Source organism: Haliotis cracherodii, unplaced genomic scaffold (genome assembly GCF_022045235.1).
Source record: "Haliotis cracherodii isolate W230 unplaced genomic scaffold, xgHalCrac1.p SCAF_1, whole genome shotgun sequence".
NCBI classification, from domain to species: domain Eukaryota; kingdom Metazoa; phylum Mollusca; class Gastropoda; order Lepetellida; family Haliotidae; genus Haliotis; species Haliotis cracherodii.
This window is the reverse complement of record NW_027266264.1, coordinates 19,989,248-20,015,714: the sequence shown is the minus strand read 5'-3', so window position 1 is coordinate 20,015,714 and position 26,467 is coordinate 19,989,248. Positions and strand designations below refer to the sequence as shown.

Here is a 26,467-nt window from a genome sequence, read left to right as displayed (position 1 = left end):
TGATGAGTCACACGCTTGTGACGTAAATTCGCCATCTGATAACACTGGATAAAATTAAGTGCCTAGTAAAATGATATAAGTGATAACCCGGGTACTTACAAATCGTGCTGGAAATTCCTCCGTTACAATTCAGTCCGTGTTCTTTGCTGCCAAATGTGAAATTGATTACATGTAAACATGGTAAATGGCTGATGGCCATCCCTGGTGTCAGCCGATTAACCTTGCACAGCCTCGGCGCTGCAGTGGAGAGAGTGGGCGAAAGGTCGATGGTTCGATCCCCGGACGCGTCATACAAAAATACGTTTTAAGATGTACTTGTATATACCCTGCCTGGCGTTTAGCATTGAAGGGATAAACGGACTAGTCGGCTCGGAGTCCGCATACTGTGTCTGAGTGGGGTATTCATGTTAAACTGTGGCATGGTACGTATCTCAGTGGGTTAACGCTGTAAAACCGGCATCAATCCGGACTAAAACAAGCAGCCACACACACACGTGCATGCGGGGGGCACGGGTGGCCCAGTCGTCTAAGGCGCCGCGATCCGCTCTGCAGAGTTGCGTCCCTTAGGCACGCCAGAAACCTATGATTGTGGGTTCGAATCCCGGTTCGCCCCGATTATGTTTCTAGGTTTGTCAGCACCATGCCCGTGCTCGTGGGTTTCACCGAAGTGGTAAACATCTGAGACCTGCATCACTTCGGGCTTTCCTCACACATTAAGCTGACACGCCGTGATATGACTGGAATACTGTTAAAAGCGGCGTTAAACCAGACTCACTCACTCACTCACAAGTGCATGCACGTCGCTATAATAAGTGCAATAATCTTGTACGCGACCTTAAGCCCCATTTCACCTAACCTCACCTCACCTGTTAATTTTGACTGATGCCCCTTGTATCAATACACAATACCAAATACTCATAGACCCGTGTAGGGCCGGACCAGAATTATAGGTCTTCAGCACGCTTGCAGTAAGATGCAAATATGCTTGTTGTGAGAGGCGATTGACAGGATTGATTCAGCTTGCTGAATTGGTTGATGCATGTCACCGTATCCCAATTGCGTGAATCGATGCTCATTATATCAATCACTGGATTGTCTGGTCTCGATTTTTTACAGACCTACGTCATATATATGGAATATTGCCGAGTGCGGCGTTAAAAAAACCAATACAACACATGACAGCAAACCAAGGATGCACTGGTGGCCCAGTTGTATGAGGTGCCGCAACTCACTGTGTACATTTCCCAGTTCGAGTCCCACATTAACCCTGATCCTGATCATTTGGTTTGTCAACACCACCCCGTTCTGACAACCCGTGTCAATGTTTTATTTGGCTGCTTTGAGGGGTAATGTATGGCAGTATGTGTGCGTGCGTGCATACGCGCATGTGTGTGTGTGTATGTGTGTGTGTGAGAGAGAGAGAGAGAGGGAGAGAGAGAGAGAGAGAGAGGGAGAGAGAGAGAGAGAGAGAGAGAGAGAGAGTGACTAATACCGATTTCATAGTGTCAGTCCTCTGAGATACCATGCCATGGTTGAACATGAATACCCCACTCAGACACAGTATACTGATTAACGGAGTTTATTTCGGGTATGTGACGGACCGCCTTCAGTTGATGTATTCGGGTATGTGACGGACCGCCTTCAGTTGATGTATTCGGGTATGTGACGGATCGCCTTCAGTTGATGTATTCGGGTATGTGACGGATCGCCTTCAGTTGATGTATTCGGGTATATGAAGGATCGCCTTCAGTTGATGTATTCGGGTATGTGACGGACCGCCTTCAGTTGATGTATTCGGGTATGTGACGGATCGCCTTCAGTTGATGTATTCGGGTATGTGACGGATCGCCTTCAGTTGATGTATTCGGGTATGTGACGGATCGCCTTCAGTTGATGTATTCGGGTATGTGACGGATCGCCTTCAGTTGATGTATTCGGGTATGTGACGGATCGCCTTCAGTTGATGTATTCGGGTATGTGACGGATCGCCTTCAGTTGATGTATTCGGGTATGTGACGGATCGCCTTCAGTTGATGTATTCGGGTATGTGACGGATCGCCTTCAGTTGATGTATTCGAGTATGTGACGGATCGCCTTCAGTTGATGTATTCGGGTATGTGACGGATCGCCTTCAGTTGATGAATTCGGGTATGTGACGGACCGCCTTCAGTTGATGTATTCGGGTATGTGACGGATCGCCTTCAGTTGATGTATTCGGGTATGTGACGGATCGCCTTCAGTTGATGTATTCGGGTATGTGAAGGATCGCCTTCAGTTGATGTATTCGGGTATGTGACGGATAGCCTTCAGTTGATGTATTCGAGTATGTGACGGATCACCTTCAGTTGATATTTAGGATATGTGACGGATCGCCTTCAGTTGATGTATTCGGGTATGTGACGGATCGCCTTCAGTTGATGTATTCGAGTATGTGACGGATCGCCTTCAGTTGATGTATTCGGGTATGTGACGGATCGCCTTCAGTTGATGTATTCGGGTATGTGAAGGATCGCCTTCAGTTGATGTATTCGGGTATGTGACGGATCGCCTTCAGTTGATGTATTCGGGTATGTGACGGATCGCCTTCAGTTGATGTATTCGGGTATGTGACGGATCGCCTTCAGTTGATGTATTCGAGTATGTGACGGATCGCCTTCAGTTGATGTATTCGGGTATGTGACGGATCGCCTTCAGTTGATGAATTCGGGTATGTGACGGACCGCCTTCAGTTGATGTATTCGGGTATGTGACGGATCGCCTTCAGTTGATGTATTCGGGTATGTGACGGATCGCCTTCAGTTGATGTATTCGGGTATGTGAAGGATCGCCTTCAGTTGATGTATTCGGGTATGTGACGGATAGCCTTCAGTTGATGTATTCGAGTATGTGACGGATCACCTTCAGTTGATATTTAGGATATGTGACGGATCGCCTTCAGTTGATGTATTCGGGTATGTGAAGGATCGCCTTCAGTTGATGTATTCGAGTATGTGACGGATAGCCTTCAGTTGATGTATTCGAGTATGTGACGGGTCGCCTTCAGTTGATATATCGGTATATCAGGATCACCTGCAGTGTTTTCAGATCATGACCGTGGAATACATTTTTTTTATGGAAAAAAAATAATCTAGAAATGCATACAAAAGCAAGTCTAGCCAGCTTAAGCTAGCTCGATTCCACAATAGAGAAATCAGCACAGGGAATTTATTTTTATTTTTAGAGTCAAGAAGGATATTGTGTAGTATAAGATTTTTTATACTAAATGTTAGTCTAGTAAATTACCTGCACGATATGCTGAGAACCCTGTCCACCATACCCCATAATACCTGGTGTCAAGCTCAGGCTGAAAACCCGTGAAGATCCGGGGTAGGATAGGTCTTCAGCAACCCATGCTTGCCGTAAAAGGCGACTATGCTTGTCGTAAGTGGCGACTAACGGGATCAGGTGGTCAGGCTTGCTGACTTGGTTGATGCATGTCATTGTATAGATCAGTGCTCAAGATATCAATCACTGGACTGTCCGGTCCAGATTCGACTATTCACAGACAGCCGTCATATAGCTTGAATATTGCTGAATGTGGCGTTAAACAACAAATAAACAAACAAATCATGCTGAAACATTTGAACCCAACCAAATCACCCACTCACTCATCCACTCACCCTCTCACCCTCTCATCCACTCACCCACTCACGTATGTTAAAACAGGCAGTACAATGAAACTGTTCTATTTACATCATGAAGTCTGAAACTATGAGGATATTTTTTGCATAATAACTTTTTTTCGAGGTGCCTGTGACGGGTCTGTACATATTGAGGGAATGGTTTCTGAATCTCTTCTACATCTGAAGTGTTCCACGTGCGTCTTTAACACGGGGCCGAGGCGACTTCCTCATCGGTTTCCCAGGATCCGAGTTTGATTTGCTTCTGTTATTGAGATTAACCGCTCAGTCGGACAGGAAACCTTTACTAGTCTGGCAACGAATGTGCGAATAATGACCGAACGATATGACCACGACTTTGATAAAAGCAGTTCACCTTTGAAATTTGAAATCAAACGGTATGAACTTGTATTAGCTGTGAAAGAAACATGGGTCTATTTGAATATCCGAGTCAAGTAAACTGATTAAACGTGCAATCCCTCTGCTCCACCGGGATTCTATCTGCATGTCGATACAATGCACTGACGTACAGCAAAGCCACGTGCGCTGATTAATGTGCAAACCTCGTCATGGTCACGAGACTTCGAAAATCTGAATATAACTTTCCACGCGACACAGCAGTTACCTCCCTTTGTAACCAGCTGGTCACATGATCAGAGTTAATTGTGGATGTAGGTAGTTTTCTAGGTCATGTATACTATAAACCCGAGAGCCCCGTATCCTGTCTTACACAGCGAGTTGGAGAAGGTGAAAAGTGCAGGAACACAATGGTGAAAGGCGAAGTGGATGATATGCTCTCTGCTGGCGTTGATGGGAAACGGGGAAAGGAGAACAATAGAGTGAGTTAGATACTGCTGAGTGTATATTTGTATTTGTTGTGTCACCCAAACTCTGAAGTTATGTGTGTTGTTGAAGGACTATTGTTTGAAACTGTCAAACGTCTTTCAAATATGTAAACATTTCTAATATGAACTGAAATATTTGAGAGTGATATACCTGTTTGCAATACGCTATGGTGGGACATTATGGATGAAACATGACGATAGTATGTTAGTGTGTCTTACAGACCCTGCTACAAATATATCAACTACAGCCCATGCAAGTCTATAATGTTTGGCAAGTCTAGATTACTGCAGTATCACTGGGCTCCCTTTTTATTATATTTTTATTAAGATAACTGATCATGAGCAACTGTTTTTTCTGTACGATATGTTCATTTCAGAGACTATATGTTAGTCTAATAGTATGCCACACACACTATATGATTTCAAGAGGATTTAGAAGCTCACCCATACTACACTTTCCTAGTATGTGGTTGTTGATTCTCCATTTGAAAAATTCTACATAACATGGGGCATATCTTCAGAATTCCACAACAGAATTATGCTTGAACTGATTTCAATTATGATGTTGGATGTTTATAGCTCGCCCAGTTCGTTAATGCAAAAAAAACTTGAGCATCAGCTGTTCGCAAACAGGTCAAAGTGATCCTTTGGCTCATTGCTCGGGCACATTCGGAATGATTCGTCACAATCGAAACGATTCAGGCACTTTAAGGCACATTGATATATTTTCTGTATTCTGAAGTGTGGTATTGATAAATAGGGGTCACAGGTTGACAGTCATAGCAAGAGGTCGATACCAGGCCACATCCCAGTTACAGCTACAGACATGCGGGCAATCCCAGGCTAAAACTGTCAGCGCTCCCCATGTAGTTGTGAACAGACCATATAAATATTCACTCTACTATGTCCGAGGGTCGTATGTCTTCATTCAAATCACAGTCGTGAAATTGAACACGGTAATGTGGGATACGAACTGTAACGTCTGATCACTGACGTTGTGATGCCAAGTATCACATATGATCACCCTTATCACACCTACTAATCACTCCAAGTCGATCAGCGGGACCAAATGTTCCGTAAGGCGATCACAGGCTTTAATTGTGAATGGAGTAAATCACACGAGATTACGCCGTCGTTGACGTGATCCGCAGTAGAGACTACCCGCATTGTTGTGAACGTCAATGCAGATGGAGGAAATACCCTAGGTGCTGGAAATAATGCGTGTAATTCGCCCTAACGCACAGAGGTTTAATTTAGGAATTGCTTGTATATTTACCTGTGATGCTAATTAAGGTAAATGGTTAACCGCGTGTGTGTACTTGAATATTACCTTAGCGTCTCAAAGGTAGGCGCGTTTGATACAGGGGTGAATTAACATAACGAACAGCAAATTTGCATTCGTGTGTGCTAAAAAAACACAGGTCTATATGCATGCAAATGCGGCTTAAGATTAAGAAAGTCCTATAACAGGTTGACAAAGGCCGTAGCATGTTATTAAACTCTTTGTGAACACGTTAGAAGGAATTAAGCCTAATTATTCTGATTCTGTCGGGATTAACTCTAAGGAATGTAATCAATCGAGGAACTCGCATGTAGGCCTGGGGATGGACGTAGACGTCTCAGTTAGATTCAATAGCATCCCAATAATAGGAAATACCATATATTTAGAACATTTCGAACATTTACGATAAGAACTCCGACCAATCAATGACGTCTTTCTGAACGCACGTTTATGCAAGTGTTGTGAAGTACGAAGCAATATTACATAATAAGAGGATGTTATCGCCGAATGTAGGTCTCGCAATGTAGGTCTCTCCGGGGCCTGGAGTGGATGTTTCCATGTTGAGGGAAGGGGGCCTGGGGGGTGGGGGGGTCAACAGCCAGGCAGGAGTCGACCAGCTGATGATGCTGTGCCAGACTGATTCACCCACTGTTTGTTCTATTGCGCTTGTAGGAAGACAGGGCTGACAGAGATGGATTTCAACTTCTATATTCTTTTAACGTGACGTTTTGGTACAGGTGCTAGTACCTTTATCAAGCAAGCGCCAGCTTGATAAAGGTATAAATGCCTGTGCTTGATTGAGAAAGGTATTAATACCCGTGCTTGCTACATTAGGATAATGGGCGGCCTCCGTGGTCTAGTGGTAGATCGTCCACCCGGATAGTGCAAGGTCCGCGGTTCGATAATCGGCCAGGTCATTCCAAAAGACGTTAAAAGTTGGTACTTGTTGTTACCCTGTCTGGCGCTTGGCATTGGGGGTCGAAAACAAGGACTGGTCGGCTGGGAGTCAGTATAGGGTGTCCGAGTGGGGTATTCATGTGAAACTGCGGCATGGTATCTCAGTGGTCTAGCACCATAAATCGGTCCGGACTAGTACAAGCGCACGCACGCACGCACGCACGCACGCACGCACGCACGCACACTGTATATATAAGCATCGGGCTTTCCTCCCACATTAATTACATGCCATGATATAACTGGAATACTGTGAAAAACGGCGTTAAACCCAACTGGTTCACTCACACTTAGAATAGGCGGACGATACGACGCAGTGGACAGAGTGCTTGTTAAACCTAGGTTAATCCGGGTTCGAGTCCCCGCAAGGAAACCACCTGAACATTAAGGTCGATACTGGTGTTTTCACCACAAAGGAACCCATGACAGACAAGCACTGTCGCTGATTTATTAATACGTATTGCTCCTTTATCTCGATGCTGATTATTTACACAACAGTCGTTTGATTTAGAGAAAAGCAAACATCAGTACACTGGTGCATGGCATGGTATATATATATATCCTTCTTTGAACAGATAAAATCTCCCCGTTCCCTGTCACGTCACATCGCGGAGCCGGTCTTCAAAGAGCAGTTGTGAAATATTACTGCGTTTATTCCACGGTTGAATGTCGTCAAAGTCTAATGAATACTATATATAGCAAGCCATGGAATAAATGAAGGATAAACGACTCGAGTATCACATCAGCTAAACAGTAATACCGATACGCTAGCGAGTGATATATACGCAAACAGCCGCGCCTGCTCTGGATGGGCTATATATATCCCGTATATCACTATTGTCTAACGTGTTCTAGTTACCTGGGGGAATATTTGCAATTACCGCGTCCCTACCTGGGAAACTGATCCAGGTACTTCCTATCTCGAGGTACCGTTATGTCCGCTGATTCAGACAGTGATTGCATTTCGAAGCGCAGCTTTGCATCATATGTGCCTTGTGTGTTGAAATAGATTGTATTAACACTTAAATAGCATGTCATTACATTAAGATCTATTTTGATGTAGGTATATTGGTTCTTGTAAAACGTATTATGGTTGAATATTGTAATAGCCTGTTTGAATAACCTTTTAGTTGAATTTTTTTTATGAATTTGTGGAAACAGATGTTTATTCTGGATGTTAGCTGAACATTAGGTGAGATAAAGTTGGGTTCAACGTCCAAGATTATTGCAGTTATATAGCGAAGTGCACGCACGTGTGTGTGTGGCTGCTTGTACTAGTCCGGACTGATGCCGATTTATAGTGCTGGCACACTGAGATACCATGCCGCAGTTTAACATGAATACCCCACTCCAACACAGTATAATGACTCCGAGCCGACCAGTCCTTGTTTTAGCCCCTTAATGCCGAGCGCCAGACAGGGTAACAACAAGTACCAATTTTTAACGTCTTTTGGTATGACGCGGCTGGGGATCGTACCCCGGATCTTCCGCTCTCCGGGCGGACGCTCTACCACTAGACCACGGAGGCGGCCTAGCTCAACATGAAGTGTGGTTGGGTACATGTACGTGGTGGCAAGGAGATTGTGTTGTATCGACATGGGCGATGGGGAAGTCTTGTGGTTAAAGGGTTCGCCCGTCAAATTTAACCGAAGTAGCGGGTTCGAGTCCCGACATGGGTACAATATGTGAAGACAATTTATGACGTCCTTTGCACTTATACAGCTGTTATATTGCTCAGAGCGACGTAAAACCATATTCACCCACTCAACAATAATAATAAGAAGAAATATATATATTTATATAAATACACATGAAATATTAGACCAGTGAAAATAATGTGATTTAATAAGTAGTGGGTCAGCTTTGAACAGTATTCAGATATATCACTGCGTGTCAGCTTAACTTTAGTGGAAAATCCAAAATGACAAGTTGGGGACTCAGACCAAGGGTCTTAATCGGGACGTACCTGAGATTCGAACCCATGATCATGGTTGCTCAGGGACGCTACTGACTTGTGGACCATCGTCCTCGTATTGATGAGTGACCCGTGAAGATCCAGGGTAGAATAGATCTTCAGCAACCCATGCTTGCCATAAAGGGCGACCATGCTTGTCGTAAGAGACGACTGACGGGATCGGGTGGTCAGGCTCGCTGACTTTGTTGATGCATGTCATCGTATCCCAATTGCGTAGATCGATGTTCATGATTTCAATCACTGGATTGTCTGGTCCAGACTCGATTATTTACAGACCGACGTCATATAGCTGGAATATTGCTGAGCGCGGCGGAAAACAATAAACAAATGATATTGATAAGTAATCAAAAATATATCTGAGCACGGCCTGCGTGAAGATGGCATGCTCTGATTATTAATCTGGCAATGTGTCATGGTAAGTTGCTCAAGCTATGTACCGCTGGATTGTCGGGGCAAGCCGCAGTGCACCTACCCCTTGGACTTGTTTCTCACATCAATGGGGGGCACGGGTGGCCCAGTCGTCTAAGGCGCCGCGATTCGCTCTGCAGAGTTGCGTCCCTTGGGCACGCCAGAAACCTATGATTGTGGGTTCGAATCCCGGTTCGCCCCGATTATGTTTCTAGGTTTGTCAGCACCATACCCGTGCTAGTGGGTTTCACCGAAGTGGTAAACGTCTTAGACCTGCATCACTTCGGGCTTTCCTCCCACATTAAGCTGACACGCCTTGATATAACTGGAATACTGTTAAAAGCGGCTCTAAACCCAACTCACTCACTCACATCAATGAGTGAGTGAGTGAGTTGGGTTTAGCGCCGCTTTCAACAGTATTCAAGTTAAGTCACTCATATCATCTGGTTATGTGTTTTAGTTTTGCTGACATGTGCAATCATGCATACCACACCCGGCTAAACGTGCAATCTTGTAACTGTGTGACGTCATGTCAGTAGGTATCTCATTCAATCCATATTAACAAAGTCCCGTACATATATAAATGACTACAAACTTTAAAAGATATGTCTGATTTGTGACACCAGTAATAACAGCGCCCCCCGGTGAGCGATGACGTAAAGGCAATTGTCGTAACCACCGTAGACTACCATGAACCCTCCATTATGCCAATTATCCAACAATTGAGTGCGACCTTGCTGCCGGCTTGAGTCAGTCACGCGGCGCGATAACGCCGGGTTAGGCTAATGGCTGTCAACTCCCTCTGACATATTGGGCGATTAAAAGATGTCATGTGACTGGGGCTGACATTATGTCTACAGCTTTGACAAACCGAGGCTTTATTTTAGCTGCGGCTGGCGGACATGTCCTGACGACTGACCTTCGTTACGGCGATTATATGTTAATCATACACGCGCATGTTCGCCCGATTGTTATACCTGGCCCGCATCAGCGTACCCGTTCTGACAAGACTCCGCTGGTGGCGCTAAGAAATTAGGTTATAAATAGGACATAAATATCTGTTTACTGCTTATTGTTTGAAAAGTAAATAAAAGCGACAAAACCCTTGGCATAATCGTAAGAAATATCAAGTTCATTTACGATTCCGATATTTTCATTAGCATGTGTTTATGAAACACTATCAAGCAGTTTTGATACCAGGTGTTCGCGAAAAGGTGACGCATCCTGCCGAACGGTGGCACCCGGCACAACCACATGCAAAGGCAAGTCAATTATTCACATTAAAAATACGGGACATATGGTACAAGATCTGGCTTTCCTAGACATTTGGCTGTGAATGTGAATTCTGTTCGTCCCAACGGAAAACCTAACCCACTCATTAACTCACTCACTCGATGTGATTCGCCATGGTTGACACTGGTTCAATGTTTATTGCGGGTAATGGATGTTGGGTAGCCTAGTGGTGAAAGCGTTCACTCGTCACGCTGAAGTCCTGTTTTCGATTCCCCCCATGGGTACATTCTCGTGTCCCTCGCCTTGATATTGCTGGGGCAGTGGGGTAGCCTGGTTGGTAAAGCGTTCGCTCGTTACGCCGATAACCAGAGTTCGATTCCCCTCATGGGTACAATGAGTGAAGCCCATTTCTGCGTCGCCCGCCGTGTTATTGCTGGAATATTATATTGTTAAGCGGCGTAAAACAATATTCACTCAATCACTTGATAACGCAAGACTATTGCTAATGCGGCGTAAAACCATATTCATTCAATCATTACGGGTGACTCGAAAAAAAAATCAGTGGCCCAAGGGGTAGAGGCATAAACCGGCGTTAAAAACAACTAACGCACCCATTGTTGTAGACGGGTATTGAAGGCCCGGATGTGTTATTCAATGCAGTCAGAACCAACGTTCCATGCTTCGGTGAGCGTATCACACAACTCGTCATTGAACATTCAAAGGATGTCGAGATCGCTTGTCTCAAAAGCGCAACGTCATGTGATTTAATGCACGGAACTTGTCGAAGTTCAATACCATGTCGAAGCCCATTTTCTGCTTCATGCATCGTAGAATTTGCTTGCATGCGCCGCTGTCTTCTTCATCTATTGGACGTCATTAACTCCACATCCAGTGCAGGGTTACCGTGACGCTATGATTGTCCACAGGGAGCAGCCATGTAATTGTCTGGAGGGTGCTTGGCATTTTAGGCACAGAATAGGTATACTATTACTAATCGACTGTTTGGTGTGGTGTAGAGAGCGTCTGCCCCCGGAGCTAGTGGTTCAATCAACGGCTGCATCATACGAAAAACCGTTAAAAGATGGTGTTTGTTACCCTGACTGTCGCTCGGCGTTAAGGGGAGTCAGTATACTGTGTGTGAGTGGGGTATCCACGTTAAACTGCAGCTTGGTATCTCAGAGGGCTCTTACTATAAAACCGGTACTAGTCCGCACTTCCGCACGAAAGAACACATTACGCTATATAAGTGCAATGATCTTGATCTTGGGTAGCCCAGTGGTTAAGCGTTCGGTAGTCACGCCGGAGACCCGGGTTCCATTCCCCACATGGGTACAATGTGTGAAGCCAATTTCTGGTGTCCCCGCCGTGATATTTCTGGAATATTGCTAAAAGCGGCGTAAATCCATACTCACTCACTCACTCGGTACACACAATTAGTTTGCTCTGAAACAAGTTCACCGGTCGCAGAAACGTTACACCACATGTCACCCTACCCTCTTCAGATTAGTAAGGGGGCAGTCGGGTAGCCTAGTGGTTAAAGCGTTAGCTCGTCACTCCGAAGACCCGGGTTCGATTCCCGACATGGGTACAATGTGTGAAACCCATTTCTGGTGTCCCCCACCGTGATTTTGGTGGAATATTGCTAAAAGCGCCATAAAACCATACTCACTCAGATTAGTGAGAATTTGAGGCCACCTTCTGCTACCCCCTACTAAAACCCCGGTCACATTCCTCGTATTTAATTATTTAGAGCAGCAGACTGTTATACCCGTCTGGAGTTGGATTAAAACGTGCTACGATTTATTGGCTGGTCGTTGTTGTGAATTCTCATCTTCTGTCGAGGACTCGCGTTATGAACTTTGTTTTCAAATTGCTCAGCATTTGTTCTAGATATATACAAGTGATACTACTAATAATACTAATAACTACAGTCGGGCTGCGAGGTTGGAACAGTATCAATGTCTGGTGTCTCCCCTTCAGTCCTTTAGACCTTCCTGTCGGCTCCCGCAATGCCATAAATAACTGATCTCAGGGTGTCTTCATCTGAAGGGATATATTGCCGGTTTATATAATACTACTTTCATGTCTGTATTGTATCGATTCGTATCACCAGATACAGATCCCGGCCCAAGGGGTATTGGCTATTCCTGGAGAAGCACGAGTCACGGTAACTGACGTTCAGATTATAGGGCATCTCGAGTTTTACCGTCCATGCATGATTTATCTCTCACCACGATCCCGGCCTGACTTACGCCTGATTTTCACGGTTTGGCTTCCATCTCCAGTCACTGAGTATAGATTGTGATGGAGTTTAGTTGATGGATATAACTGAAGCTACCCACAGCATTCGGAGGGTGCACGGGTGGCCCAGTCGTCTAAGGCGCCGCCAGAAACCTATTATTGTGGGTTCGAATCCCGGTTCGCCCCGTTTATGTTTCTCGGTTTGTCAGCACCATACCCGTGCTAGTGGGTTTCTCCGAAATGGTAAACGTCTGAGACCTGGATCACTTCGGGCTTTCCTCCCACTTTAAGCTGTCACGCCGTGATATAACTGGAATACTGTTAAAAGCGGCGTTAAACCCAGCGCATGCACTCACTCAACCTTCGGAGGGCTTATGTGATTAGTGTATTGTTTCCTCAGTTTGAGGAGAGGTGGATAGCCTAGATGTTAAAGCGTTCGCTCGTCACGATTCCCCACATGGAGATGGCTTTAAAAAACATACTGACTCACTCCTGAGTTTGACATCTATGTTTGTTGTTTGTTTGTTGGTTGGTTTGTTGTTTAACGCCGAACTCTATATTCCAGCTATATGACATTGGGTCGGTCTATAACTAATCGAGTCTGGACCAGACGATCCAGTGATTGACATCATGAGCATCGATCCACGCATTTGGGATACGATGACATGCATCAACCAAGTCAGCGAGCCTGACCACCCGATCTCGTTAGTCGCCTCTTACGACAAGCATAGTCGCCTTTTACGGCAAGCATGGGTTATTCTACCCCTATTCTACCCCGGATCTTTACACGTCTGGGGTGGTGTGATAGCCCAGCGGTGAAAGCGTTCACTTGTTACGCAGTGGACCCTGGTTCGATTCCTACTTGGGAAGGATATGTCGGGGCGGTATGATAGCCAAGCGGTGAAAGCGTTCACTTGTTACGCAGTGGACCCTGGTTCGATTCCTACTTGGGAAGGATGTGTCGGGGCGGTATGATAGCCAAGCGGTGAAAGCGTTCACTTGTTACGCAGTGGACCCTGGTTCGATTCCTACTTGGGAAGGATGTGTCGGGGCGGTATGATAGCCAAGCGGTGAAAGCGTTCACTTTTTACGCAGTGGACCCTGGTTCGATTCCTACATGGGTTGGATGTGTGAAGCAAATTCCTGGCTCACCCCTACGGTGATGCGACTTGAATATTGCTAAAACCGGCGTGAAACCGAATTCACATTCTTGTGAAACACCATTGCACGGCGTTAAGATTCTGACATATTGGAACCAACACGTTCAAGTACCAGGGATCCAAAACGCTGGTGGTAACTAAAACGGTGAAAAGTGCCAGCGTCTCAGCTTGTCTCCGTATCTTTTACTGAGGACACCAGGGCTCCGTACAACTTTGCAGTAGCCCTAACCATGCATTGTGATCGTGGAACTATTTATAGACGCGAGCTGATGCAGACACGGAGGTGGAATAGAAACCCCCGTGACATTATGACTTGGAATTATATCGTACATTATTGAATGCATTGGAGGTTTATGAGTGTACCAATGTTTAAGCACGAGTGGAAGCACCACTCTTTGTGTCGCTTGTAACAGCGCTGGTGAACCTCTTACGATGAAAACTTGCCACCAAGCTCTGCTATCAGTTGTGTGTTGCCACCAAGCTCTGCTATCAGATGTGTGTTGCCACCAAGCTCTGCTATCAGATGTGTGTTGCCACCAAGCTCTGCTATCAGTTGTTTGTTGCCACCAAGCTCTGCTATCAGTTGTGTGTTGCCACCAAGCTCTGCTATCAGTTGTGTGTTGCCACCACGCTCTGCTATCAGTTGTGTGTTGCCACCAGGCTCTTCTATCAGATGTGTGTTGCCACCAAGCTCTGCTATCAGTTGTGTGTTGCCACCACGCTCTGCTATCCGATGTGTGTTGCCACCAAGCTCTGCTATCAGATGTGTGTTGCCACCAAGCTCTGCTATCAGTTGTGTGTTGCCACCAAGCTCTGCTATCAGTTGTGTGTTGCCACCAAGCTCTGCTATCAGTTGTGTGTTGCCACCACGCTCTGCTATCAGATGTGTGTTGCCACCAAGCTCTGCTATCAGTTGTGTGTTGCCACCAAGCTCTGCTATCAGTTGTGTGTTGCCACCAAGCTCTGCTATCAGATGTGTGTTGCCACCAAGCTCTGCTTTCAGATGTATGTAGCCACCACGCTCTGCTATCAGTTGTGTGTTGCCACCACGCTCTGCTATCAGATGTATGTTGCCACCAAGCTCTGCTATCAGATGTATGTTGCCACCAAGCTCTGCTATCAGTTGTGTGTTGCCACCACGCTCTGCTATCAGTTGTGTGTTGCCACCAAGCTCTGCTATCAGTTGTGTGTTGCCACCACGCTCTGCTATCGGCTGTGTGTTGCTATGCACATACGCCACTTAGCAGTGCTGCCAAGTTTGCATCAAGTTAGACGGGGGTTTTGCACATGTCGCACGCGTCACGTAGAAAGTTGATTGATTACCATATGCACAGCAGCTATTTGCTAATTACTTTTACTGAATAACAACGGGCGCTGATTGTTGATATTGTAGTACATGTAAGCCGTGTGGTTACTTGATTAGACTAACGCATTTGAAGGCGGACAAGGTAATCAAGTCCGATAGATACGGAGCTAAATTCCACTAATCAATCACCATTTGGCTGGCAGAATTTTACCCACTGCTGAAATACTTCAAGTTTATGCAATCAAATCTCGTTTGGTCTCAATCAGCACGTGGTATTCTTGTGATAACGACTATTGAGCGTGGCATGGGTTTTCTTGGCTTTTTTGGCGATAACCGTTGTCGTGTGATCTCCTCGGATATCGTTATTGTCTCGTGTCCTTTTAACGGAACATGTCTGCTCAACAAGGAACGTTCGGTCAAGGCGGGGACCTTTCTCAAACAAGAGCGCCCCTTGGCGCATGTTCAGTCTTATAGGAATAAATCAATTTCCTCCTTCAATATAATGTCTGTTTCAAATACAGACGAAACAGAATTTGGAATGTGCCAGATGGACAATAATCGTGTTTATGTTCCAGTTGTGTGTAGCTTCTAATCAACCAATCCTTTTGGTACAAACGCATCTGCATTGCCAATATCAACGGCTCTCGCCATACTAGTGAGAGTGAGAGAGTGAGTATGGTTTTACGCCGCTTTTAGCAATATTCCAGCAATATCACGGCGGGGGACACCAGAAATGGGCTTCACACATTGTACCCATGTCGGGAATCGAACCCGGGTCTTCGGAGTGACGAGCGAACGCTTTAACCACTGGGCTACCCGACCGCCCCTCTCGCCCCTCTCGCCCCTCTCGGCATACTAAACTAGAGGAAACCTGTACACGCGAAGCATGTTTCTGCTAAAGGGAAGGCTTTGCTTGAAATATAGTTTTAGAATTCCGGAAGTGAAGTCATTGCAAATTGAACACTCAACAATTTATCAGTGAAAGAGCACCCATTTCAGGTATGTCCTTGTATGTTAGAGTGAGGGAGTGAGTGAGTATAGTTTTATTTATATTCCAGCAATATCATGGCCGGGGACCCTGGTTTTTTGTTTTGTTTTTGTTTTGTCGTTTGTTTGATGTTTTGTGTTTGTTTTTTGTGTGTTTTTGTTTGTGTTTTGGGGGTTTTTTTTGGGAGGGGATTTAAAGATATGTACCTGAATTTATTTTAAGAAAAACACTTACAATGTAATTATGTTTTTAAACAGTCTGAAGCATAATTATTTTTTGACAAAATTTTCGGGGACAATTTATTTTTTTCTAAAACTTCCCGTACGAGTTTGACGCCAATAACAACTGGGTGGCCATTGTAACTCGCGCAAGTTCCCCAATGTAATACTGCGGCATTGTCGATCATAGGAGCTTCGGGTGGTCGAGTCGTCTGAGGATTAGCTATTTGCTGTGCAGAGTTGTGTCCCTTAGACGTGTCAGAGCATTATGTTTTCGAATTCTAAATTCCCCTGATTAATGATTCTTAATTTGACAACACCACGCTCGCTCCTGGCTTTCACAAAGTGGACGTTAGAGATCTGCATCACTTAAAATATTGATGAAATATAAGCGGTGTTAACAACCTCACTCACCCACTTATATCTCGTATTGACCGAAAAGTGCTATATCTCTGCTGATTTATCGTGCAGATCGGTTCCGATAAAGATGCCGACTTGCTCAAAAGTTTGCCAAGAAATATTCACAATACTGATTGCTTCTTAGTAGAATACGTCTTCTGCATCCCATGCTTGCTGCAAAAGGCGACTATGCTTGTCGTAAGAGGCGACTAACGGAATCGGGTGTTCAGGCTCGCTGTCTTGGTTGATGCATGTCATCGATCCCAACTAGATGGATCGATGCTCATGATATCAATCACTGGAGTGTCAGGCCCAGACTCGATTATTTACAGACGGCCGTCATATAGCTGGAATATTGCTGAGTGCGGCGTTAAAGAACAAACCAACCAATCTAAGCATAACTCGTTTTTACGTTCTTGTAATAGGGTATTAAGCGACCATGTGACCTTAAGGATGATGTGTCATGTTGGACCTGAGCACCACTATGGCTGGTCAGTGAGGTAGTTGTCGCCTCATTATCACAGAACCAGTATAAACACCCTACTTATTGATATAAGATTGCGAATCCCTTCCACGCCTCCGATATAACAAACCAAAGATGTCAGTCGATGAAGGAAAATATTTTCCCAGGATTTATGAACGTTTTACCATTGACTAGATAATTCCACAGTTGGTAATCGGTGATATTTGAGGATTGATTCTCTTGTATAAGTCTTGTCGTGAGATAAAAGCCCGTTCCAGACCTCAATATCCGGTGGAGCTAGTAAACACAGATGCATTATGGGAGTATTGTCATTCCAAATATCATGACAAATCTGAGCATAGACATCTCAGACGTCGCTCCACAATAACACCGCTGAGTTCACGAGACTCAGTTCTTGAAGGAACTTAAATATTTGTAAATGAGTTGGCCATTCATCTGCTTAAAATCTGAGTTTGGTGCCCTTAGATAACAAAAAATGGTGGAACACGTGATGCTAGTAGGGGTGTTTCGCGTGGTGCAGCATGCGATAAAATACTACAGCCGGGGCCCCGTAAAGATCCGGGGTAGAATTGGTCTTCAGCAACCCATGCTTGCCGTAAAAGGTGACTATGCTTGTCGTAAAAGGCGACTAACGGGATCGGGTGGTCAGGCTCGCTGATTTGGTTGATACATGTCATCGATCCAAATTGCGTGAATCGATGCTCATGATATCAATCACTGGATTATCTGGTCCAGACTCGATTATTTACAGACCGCCGTGATATAGCTGAGTGCGGCGTTAAACAACAAACCAACCAACCAACTACAGCCGGGACCTTGTGCGTGAGTGTATTGTTATTGCTATTATTATTTCTGTATTTAGCCACACTAATGGATTATGTCTTTTTAATGGAAGGTGGGGTAGCCATGTGGTTAATTGTCCGTCCAGTCGAAAATCTGTGTTCAATTCCCCATATGGGTGCGATGTATGAAGCAATTTCTGACGGCGCCCTGGCGAAACATTGCTGGTATATTGTTGAATAGCGCTCGTCATTAAGGGGCTAAAACAAGGACCGGTCGGCTCGGAGTCAGTATACTGTGTCTGAGTGGGGTATGCATGTTAAACTGCGGCATGGTATCTCAGTGGGCTAGCACACAAGTACAAGCAGCCACACACACGCACGTGCATGCATGTCGCTATATAAGTGCAATAATCCTTAAACCCCATTTCACCCCACCACATATGAATACATATTCACGCTGTCAGAAATGAACTCATATGTAACGTTTAATATTAAGCAATGTTTCAGAGTTAATAGCAAGTGTGTATGCGTGTATTTATTGTTTGTTTGTTGTTTAAAGCCGAACTCAGCAATATTCCAGCCATATGGCGGCGGTCTTTAAATAATCGATTCTGGACCTGACAATCCAGTGATTGACATCATGAGCACCGACCCACGCAATTGGGATATGATGACATGCATCAACCAAGACAGCGAGCCTGACCACCCGATCCCGTTAGTCGCCTCTCGCGACAAGCATAGTCACCTTTTACGGCAAGCATGGGTTGCTGAAGATCTATTCTACCCCGGATCTTCATGGGTCGCGTGTATTTCAGGTATATCATAAGTTATGCAAGAATTTAGTTCTCGGTGAACTTCGGGCATGCAAAAGCTTTAGAATTCTTATTGAATAAGCACTTTACGTGTGCAAAAACTGATTCTGGGTCAACTTCAGATCTGCAACCGTTTGATTCCCAATGAACTTCAATTGTGGAAACATTTGATTCTTTCTTGATTACAGGAGTGAAAAGATTCCATTGCTTATGCACTGCAGTGTGCACACACTTTTTCTGTCTGAATTTCATGTGTATAAGGGGGCGGTGGGGTGGCCTAGTGGTTAAAGCGTTCGAAGACCTGGGTTCGAATCCCTACATGGGTACAATGAGTGGAGCCCATTTCTGGTGTCCCCCGAATTGATATTGCTTCAATATTGCTAAAAGCGCCATAAAACCCCACTCACCAACTCAGGTGTCCAAAGCGTTTACATCTGCTGCCTGCGAGCATTTGATTCTGTGTGAACTTGAGGCGTACACGCATTGGATACTCTGGAAACATGCATGCAAGCGTTTCCTCTCACCCACAACACTGGTGCACACGACCATCGTCGCGTTGTTTATTTATAGATCCTGGGGATGCGCCTCACGCCACATCTGTTGTAAATATCGTCTAAATATATCCCCACTCGTAGCTTAATATAGATTTCAGCAGCGGGTCACTTGGAAGTGATGCTTGGTGTTGAATTTCACCGCACTCGAGAACACAGCAGCTTTGCACTTTCATGCGCCAATCTGACTCGCAGCCTTTACAGTTTCGTACGTTCCGTAAGGGCCAACGATGCTTTCACTCAGAATATGGAATACGAGAATCTAAATATAACCTATGCATGTTCGGATTAACGACGTTTATTGACGTCAATCGAGTGTGCATTCGTTGTTTGTGTTGATTCTGTGGTCAGAAGACAGCTGACATTATGACGTTTATTTGTTTGGCGTGCAAGACCCGGGTCGCCCAATGTCTTGTCGGACATCCACAACTGACGAAGACGGACTGGGGTGTATTGAACGTGACAGTCGTGTTTACACCGTGAACTGCCACGCAAGGGCCTACTGGTCTGCACCTCGAATTAATGTCACTCTTTAATAGAAACAGGTTGAATTCACCGGTCACAAGATTGAGGAGTCCGTATAATTCTCCAACAAATTCTCTTTGTTTCTAGCCGTTTGTCTCCGGCTGGCCCCATGCGACTGACTAATGCGCCAAAAAAATGGGAATTCAGTTGTTCAATTGTAATGCTTGACTAGTGTCCATGTTTCCGTGGGTGCGATCAGCATTCTACCACAGTGTCATCTATTTCTCTAACACAGCCCCGTTTACAAAAATAGATGATCAGCGATGATGTTCCGACCTGGGATCAATACATCAGGAGAGTGGTTCAGGCACATTCAACCACCAGCCAGGCAAAATACAGTCCGGCCGTATTCACCTTGATGCGACTTGAATCCCATGTGTTTTATGACGTCATCATGACGTCATCTATTTGCATATTTTTCCCATGTGTATTTCGACTGTGAAACGCGGGAGCATCCAGGTAGACATGTACATACAAACAGGCAAATATGTTTTTAATCGTTACAAGTCGAGGCTGAAAATAGAAACTATTTAGAGAGGTTATTGTTGTACTTTTGATGGAATGCTGTGTTTGTGAGATGCAGTAACACAGGGGCGATGTTTTCCTTGCTCTTATCAACCCGCGGACTCTAAATACCAGAAGCGTATTTATGTGTTTATTTGAGAAATTTTCGATAACTTGTTGCGAGTGTGGACCAACGATTACACATGCATCATTGCACGCGAGCAGGCTGTATGGGGTGGGAGATGAACTCTGCTGTATGCTTTTTGTCTCCTTTCAAGTCTTATCACTTGTAGACGGTCTCGTTAAACCCCCTGAACGTCCCAATAGACATTGATGCACTACTCTTTGCGATATTAATGTTCCTCGGATACCGCTCAGCCGTCTCAGATCATAGGCGGCCCAAGGTATATGATGGTAATTTATGGACTTACACCACCAAATTATACCGAAACGTTGGCAAAGATCCTGCGTTCCCATCGCCGTTTGTATTACAATACCGGCTTAATGCATCTCCGGAAAAATCCGGCACAATTCGAAAACTGATGCAATGCCGTTGTGATATATTTAGATGTCAGTATCGACTCTTTCTGGCAGTTTGAATTTCCACTCACAGGTCGATTGGTACTTTTCTAATCATGACATGTTGAAATATTTTGACGTATATGAAACAATCCCTGTGGCCTCCCCCACCCACACCCCACAATGAGACATACTGAAAGGTTGTTCGGTTTGTTTGTGTTCGTCTCGAGTTCTGCTGCACGGGTTAAAAGGTTTGAAGTAGGCGTTGGGTAGACACTATCGTGCCATCATTGTGACGTGATAATGAGATATTTATTTGGACAGTGCACCTGTTTCGGATCGTGTTTTCCCCACAACTGCTTTGAGTGGATCAGAACTTCAGACGTCTTTTTTCGATGTCATAACCAATTGCATGAAGACCAAACGAAATGGCCAAACAAACTTTAAAGTATTCTTGTGTTCTTCGAACCATACTGTCAGGATGTTGTCAGATTCAGAGGATTTGAAAGCGGGGGTGAACCTAACTCTCTCACTCACTCATTGTGAATAAATGTATTGACGATTATACAAAATCATACAAAGTCAGGATCATGCTGTTTTCCTAGTGTGTGATACTTCTTAACCTGGGAAAACTCTAAGGATCCGGGGTAGAATATGTCTTCAGCAACCCATGCTTGCCGTAAGAGGCGACTATGCTTGTCGTAAGAGGCGACTATGCTTGTCGTAAGAGGCAACTATGCTTGTCGTAAGAGGCGACTAACGGGATCAGGTGGTCAGGCTCGCTGACTTGGTTGATGCATGTCATCGGTCCCAATTGCTTTGGATCGATGCTCATTGTATTAATCACTGGATTGTCTAGTCCAGACTCAATTATTTACAGACCGCCGTCAATAGCTGGAATATTGCTGAGTGCGGCGTTAAACAACAAACAAACAAACAAACAAAATCATAAGTAGCACAAACAAATGGAATCAACGGTTCCGATGGCTGCTAGAACAGTTCCCGTGACCAGTAGACCAGACCAGTCAATCCTCACCCGGAACCTAGATGACATTGAGATATAGACACTGGGGGTACGGGGGTACGGGGGTACGGGGTCATCCCTCCCTGGCCTAGGCCCAGGTCTTTAAAATTCTTCCGTGGAGTTCTTAAGGTTTTTCAATTATGTGATGTCACCCCCAATGTCACTACTCATTGTGCTCTGAGACTGTAGAGCCTCCCTCCAAGTACTTCAAAGGTGCAATATTATTATATTGCTGACGGTCGAAAATAAACATCCATTCACTAACTCTGTTATCTTTGACCTAACGAGACCTGGCTCACCATTACACAGGAATGATGTTGACCTTATGGCATTTCGAAAAACTATAAGTGACTGCTTTCACCTGTTCAATGTCCCCGGCATACGTCATCACACTTCTCAGGGGAGCAATGAAGCTAACTGTAATTTATGAGGAGAGCGTAATTGTGTATGTTAATTATCAGAGTGCCGTGTGCAGGAAACCACCCTCTACGTTATTCAGAGGTTGTTATTCAGTCATTATCAACCCAGTACGCAGAAGAGCTTATGAAGTCGCGATCACCTCTGCTCTTTGCGTGGCGAGCGGGATGATCTCAGGGTAATCTGGCGTCTGACTCCTGGCCTTCTCGCTCAGCAATGCTGTGCGGCATAATTGAAAACTGATTGCCACTTTGTGTCGTAAGATCACGAGAAGCCTAATGATGTTGCGAGTCCGTCAACCATGTTCCACGATTCACCAACACGCTGGTGTTGATGCTGCTGCCGGTGATGCTGCTGCCGCTCCCTCGTTAAGGCGGTTTGTTTGTACCCATTGTATCAGTGCTTAGGGTGCGTGCACTAACGAAAGGAATGGGATGCAATTTGAAGAGATGCATGCTAGGTGACCGATGTGCAGCGACCTGGTAGCAAGTATTGATTGTTTCTCTGCATTTTAATGTAAACTTCTGTCGAGGTGTTTTCATCTTTTGGGTTCTTGATGATTAAAAGATTCACTCTTTGAAACGTTCTTTCAAAATTAATCATGATCGGAAAGTAATTAAGTAGTGAACTTGTTGAACTAGGTTTTTGAATATTTACCCTTTTGTTTTCCGATGCGTTATGACCCCGTTTATCCTCCCATCAGACTCAGGATCATATGTTATGATCTGAGTGAAGTCTCAGTGCATACATTTACCACTGACCTTTCAAGTGTCTATTATCTCCGGTATTAGTTGGACATATTGATGATGCAATTTAAGACTACAAATCCTCTCCAACACCCTCCATGACTTCACTTAAAGAGACCTCCTCCGTGGGCTAATGGTAGAGTGGAAAGGTCCGGGGTTCGATCCCCGGCCGTGTCGTACAAAAAGACGTTAAAAGATGGTACTTGTTGTTTCACCAAATTAGTCAAAATGTCTGTCTCTCTTTCGGCACACATTCTGCTGACTGACTATAAATAATGCTGAAGTCTCGTTCAAACTTATAACATTTATTGCGTTAGTAGAAGAATTACCATCTATTATGTATAGAATTGTGCTTTTTTTTCTTGTCTGAATAGAGACCACCTCCGTTGTCTAGTGGTTGAGCGTCCGCCTGGAAAGCGGAAGGTCCGGGGTAAGATCCCCAGCCGCATCATACCAAAAGACGTTAAAAGATGGAAATTGTTGTTACTCTGTCTGGCGCTCGGCATTAAGGGGCTAAAACAAGGACTGGTCTGCTCGGAGTCAGTATACTGTGTCTGAGTAGGGTATTCATGTTAACCTGCGGCATGGTATCTCAGTGAGCTAGCACTATAAAGTCCGGACTACTACAAACAGCCACACACACACGTGCATGCACGTCGCTATATAATTGCAATAATCTTGGACGCGACGTTAAACCCAAATTCACCTCACCTCTCTTAAAGAAGCCTAGTTGTTAAAGCGTTCGCTCGCCACGCCGAAGACCCGGGTTCGATTCCCGACATGGGTACAATGTGTGAAGCCCATTTCTGGTGTCCCCCGCCGTGATATTGCTGGAATATTGTTAAAAGCGGCGTAAAACCATACTCACTCACTCACTAAAGAACACTAACACATTCGCCACCACAAGCCATCAATCAACAGAGATCAAGGCTGTTTCATCCCACCCGCCTGCTATGGGCTCATTAAGCAATAATCACTCCACCTATATATTACTTAATCCTGTTTAATTGGCTTCCTGTCTGATTGGCCTCATCATGTGTTATCTATCCATCATGTTGTTACAGTATTATTATTCTGCTGTTATTATTTGGCCTACTCATGTTAATTTCTCTCATGTATTCAGTTGTTACTGTTAATCCTCCACCGACTATATATATATCCTGTTCTATGTTCATTATTCAGCCTTGCTTAACAACGGTGTAAGGATCTGTACTGAAACGTCGCCATGACAGCATTTGCCCGAGGCAAGGGAGTAAACTGACTTTTAAAAAAATGGACTTTCATAATCAGTTAATTCTCTTGACTCGGGAAGATGCCATTATAGTAATTATATAAAAGGCAGTTGTTATCCATACTATCCATATCTACTTTGTCATCCGTCAACTTCTACGAAATGTCTATCAAACAATTTAAGACTGGAGCTACTTATTTACTTCATCGTGTTTATCTAATACTTTATCCAATACTGGGGCTACTTATTTACTTCATCGTGTTTGTCGTGTTTATCTAATACTTTATCAAACACTGGGGCTACTTATTTACTTCATCGTGTTTATCTAATACTTTATCTAATACTGGGGCTACTTATTTACTTCATCGTGTTTATCTTATACTTTATCTATTACTGGGCTACTTATTTACTTCATCGTGTTTATCTAATACTTTATCTATTACTGGGGCTACTTATTTACTTCATCGTGTTTACATAAAACCAAATGTTCAGAGAAACAGTCTGGAGTCGGAACACAGCTCTGATCTGTATCTCGGATGAGAACTGGAAAAATGAAGCCACGGGGAGTGTAATGTTTGGCGCTGTTCCCGGGGGTAACTCACACTAACCGGTTGCAACCTGACCTGAATGTGAAAATAACCTTTCTTCGGGATTGGGGAGCGGTCAGCATATATTGATTGTACGCTGACTAATGAGGATATAACGAGCGCTTCCAGCTAATGCTGATCAGTTTTACGCTTCGGTACTTTATATCAAACTCATCTTAATGTCATCCGTACGTGGCACGTTGTCGGTTACTGACACTCGTGTCATCTCGTTTCTGACGGATGGCTTCCTCTCATTACTGTGTCCCGCCTTTGTCATCTCGTTATTGTGGGGTCCGGGATGGAATAGGTCTTCAAATACCCATGCTTGCCGTAAATGGCGACTATGCTTGTCGTAAGAGGCGACTAACGGAATTGGGTGGTCAGGTTCGCTGACTTGGTTGATGCATGTCATCGATCCCAATTGTGTGGATCGATCCTCATGATATCAATCTCTGGATTGTCTCGTCCAGACTCGATTATTTACAGACCACCGTCATATAGCTTGAATATTGCTGAATGCGGCGTAAAACAACAAACACGCAAACTAAACCAGAAACACTGTTATCCTAAACATTTTAACACAACTGTGAAGAACGTTTTGAGTTGAAATAAATTCAATGAACGCGTTTCATATATTCTGTAAGGCAACCCAGTATAGCAATATTCCAGCGACACCGTCTACCAATGCCGTGAGTGAGTGAGTTGGGTTTAACGCCGCTTTTAACAGTATTCCAGTTATATCGCCGCGTGTCAGATTAATGTGGGAAGAAAGCCCCAAGTGATGCAGGTCTCAGCGTAGATCGATGCTCATGCTGTCTGTGAAGAATTGAACCCGGGCCTTCGACATGATGAGTGAACCCCACTTGTCACATCGGCATACGCCTTGTACAGACAACGACTGCTAATACCATGTGGAAACTATAAGCAGGACTAGAACTTCAGATGGGTGACAGATTGACAGCCATCGTATCATCCAACATCGCTTACTGAGGCTGATTTAACGCAGAGTGCATATCAACACCGTTAATACCAGGGAAGACTGACGGGGGAAGGGAAGATAACTCTAACAGACATTCCTCTGACGAGTGATGACATACCCTCGTTTACTTGAGTGTTTGCAGCAGGAATCAGGAACATAGACACCCTTGGAGCCCGTGAGAGCGACACGTGTTACAGCAGTGTATGTTCTGGTGTAGGGTACGCAAGCGGTTTCACAAAGTTGCGTTTTGTTGGCGTTACACCTTGGGATAAGGGAAGGACGGGCAGTGGTTTCGACACATCACCAGACCTGAGGTTGGTTGTCCTGGCATGACCAATAACCTGTGAATCAGTCCACTTAGTATGGGCGCATACATTGCGATAGATCAGATTTGTGAAACCGGAAACATGGGCCTCGCCATTATGTGAGGACATTTGCTGTTAGAGGTATCTGTTTAATGTTAGGAATATACTACTCAAAAGAAGTTAAGGACCACCCCATTCTTTCATATTACCATAGTTATCTGTCATATCTGTCATGAGGGGGCACGGGTGGCCCAGTCGTCTGAGGCGCCGCGATTCGCTGTGCAGAGTTGCGTCCCTTGGGCACGACAGAAACCTATGATTGTGGGTTCGAAT

At 44.7% G+C, this 26,467-nt stretch overlaps 1 protein-coding gene across 9 annotated transcripts in view; it reads left to right on the top strand.

The window, feature by feature from the left end:
• Nucleotides 1–26,467, top strand: part of LOC139474226 (calmodulin-like) — a 180,284-nt gene that overhangs the window by 75,671 nt on the left and 78,146 nt on the right. Inside the window, exon 1 of one of the 9 annotated variants that reach the window (XM_071257149.1) lies at nucleotides 4,369–4,498. The exons of the other annotated variants lie outside the window; for them this stretch is intronic. Within the exon in view, the coding sequence (XP_071113250.1) occupies nucleotides 4,427–4,498 (72 nt within the window). The 5' untranslated portion in view covers nucleotides 4,369–4,426. Of the gene's footprint in view, nucleotides 1–4,368; nucleotides 4,499–26,467 lie in introns of those variants that run through there. 9 annotated transcript variants of the gene reach the window in all.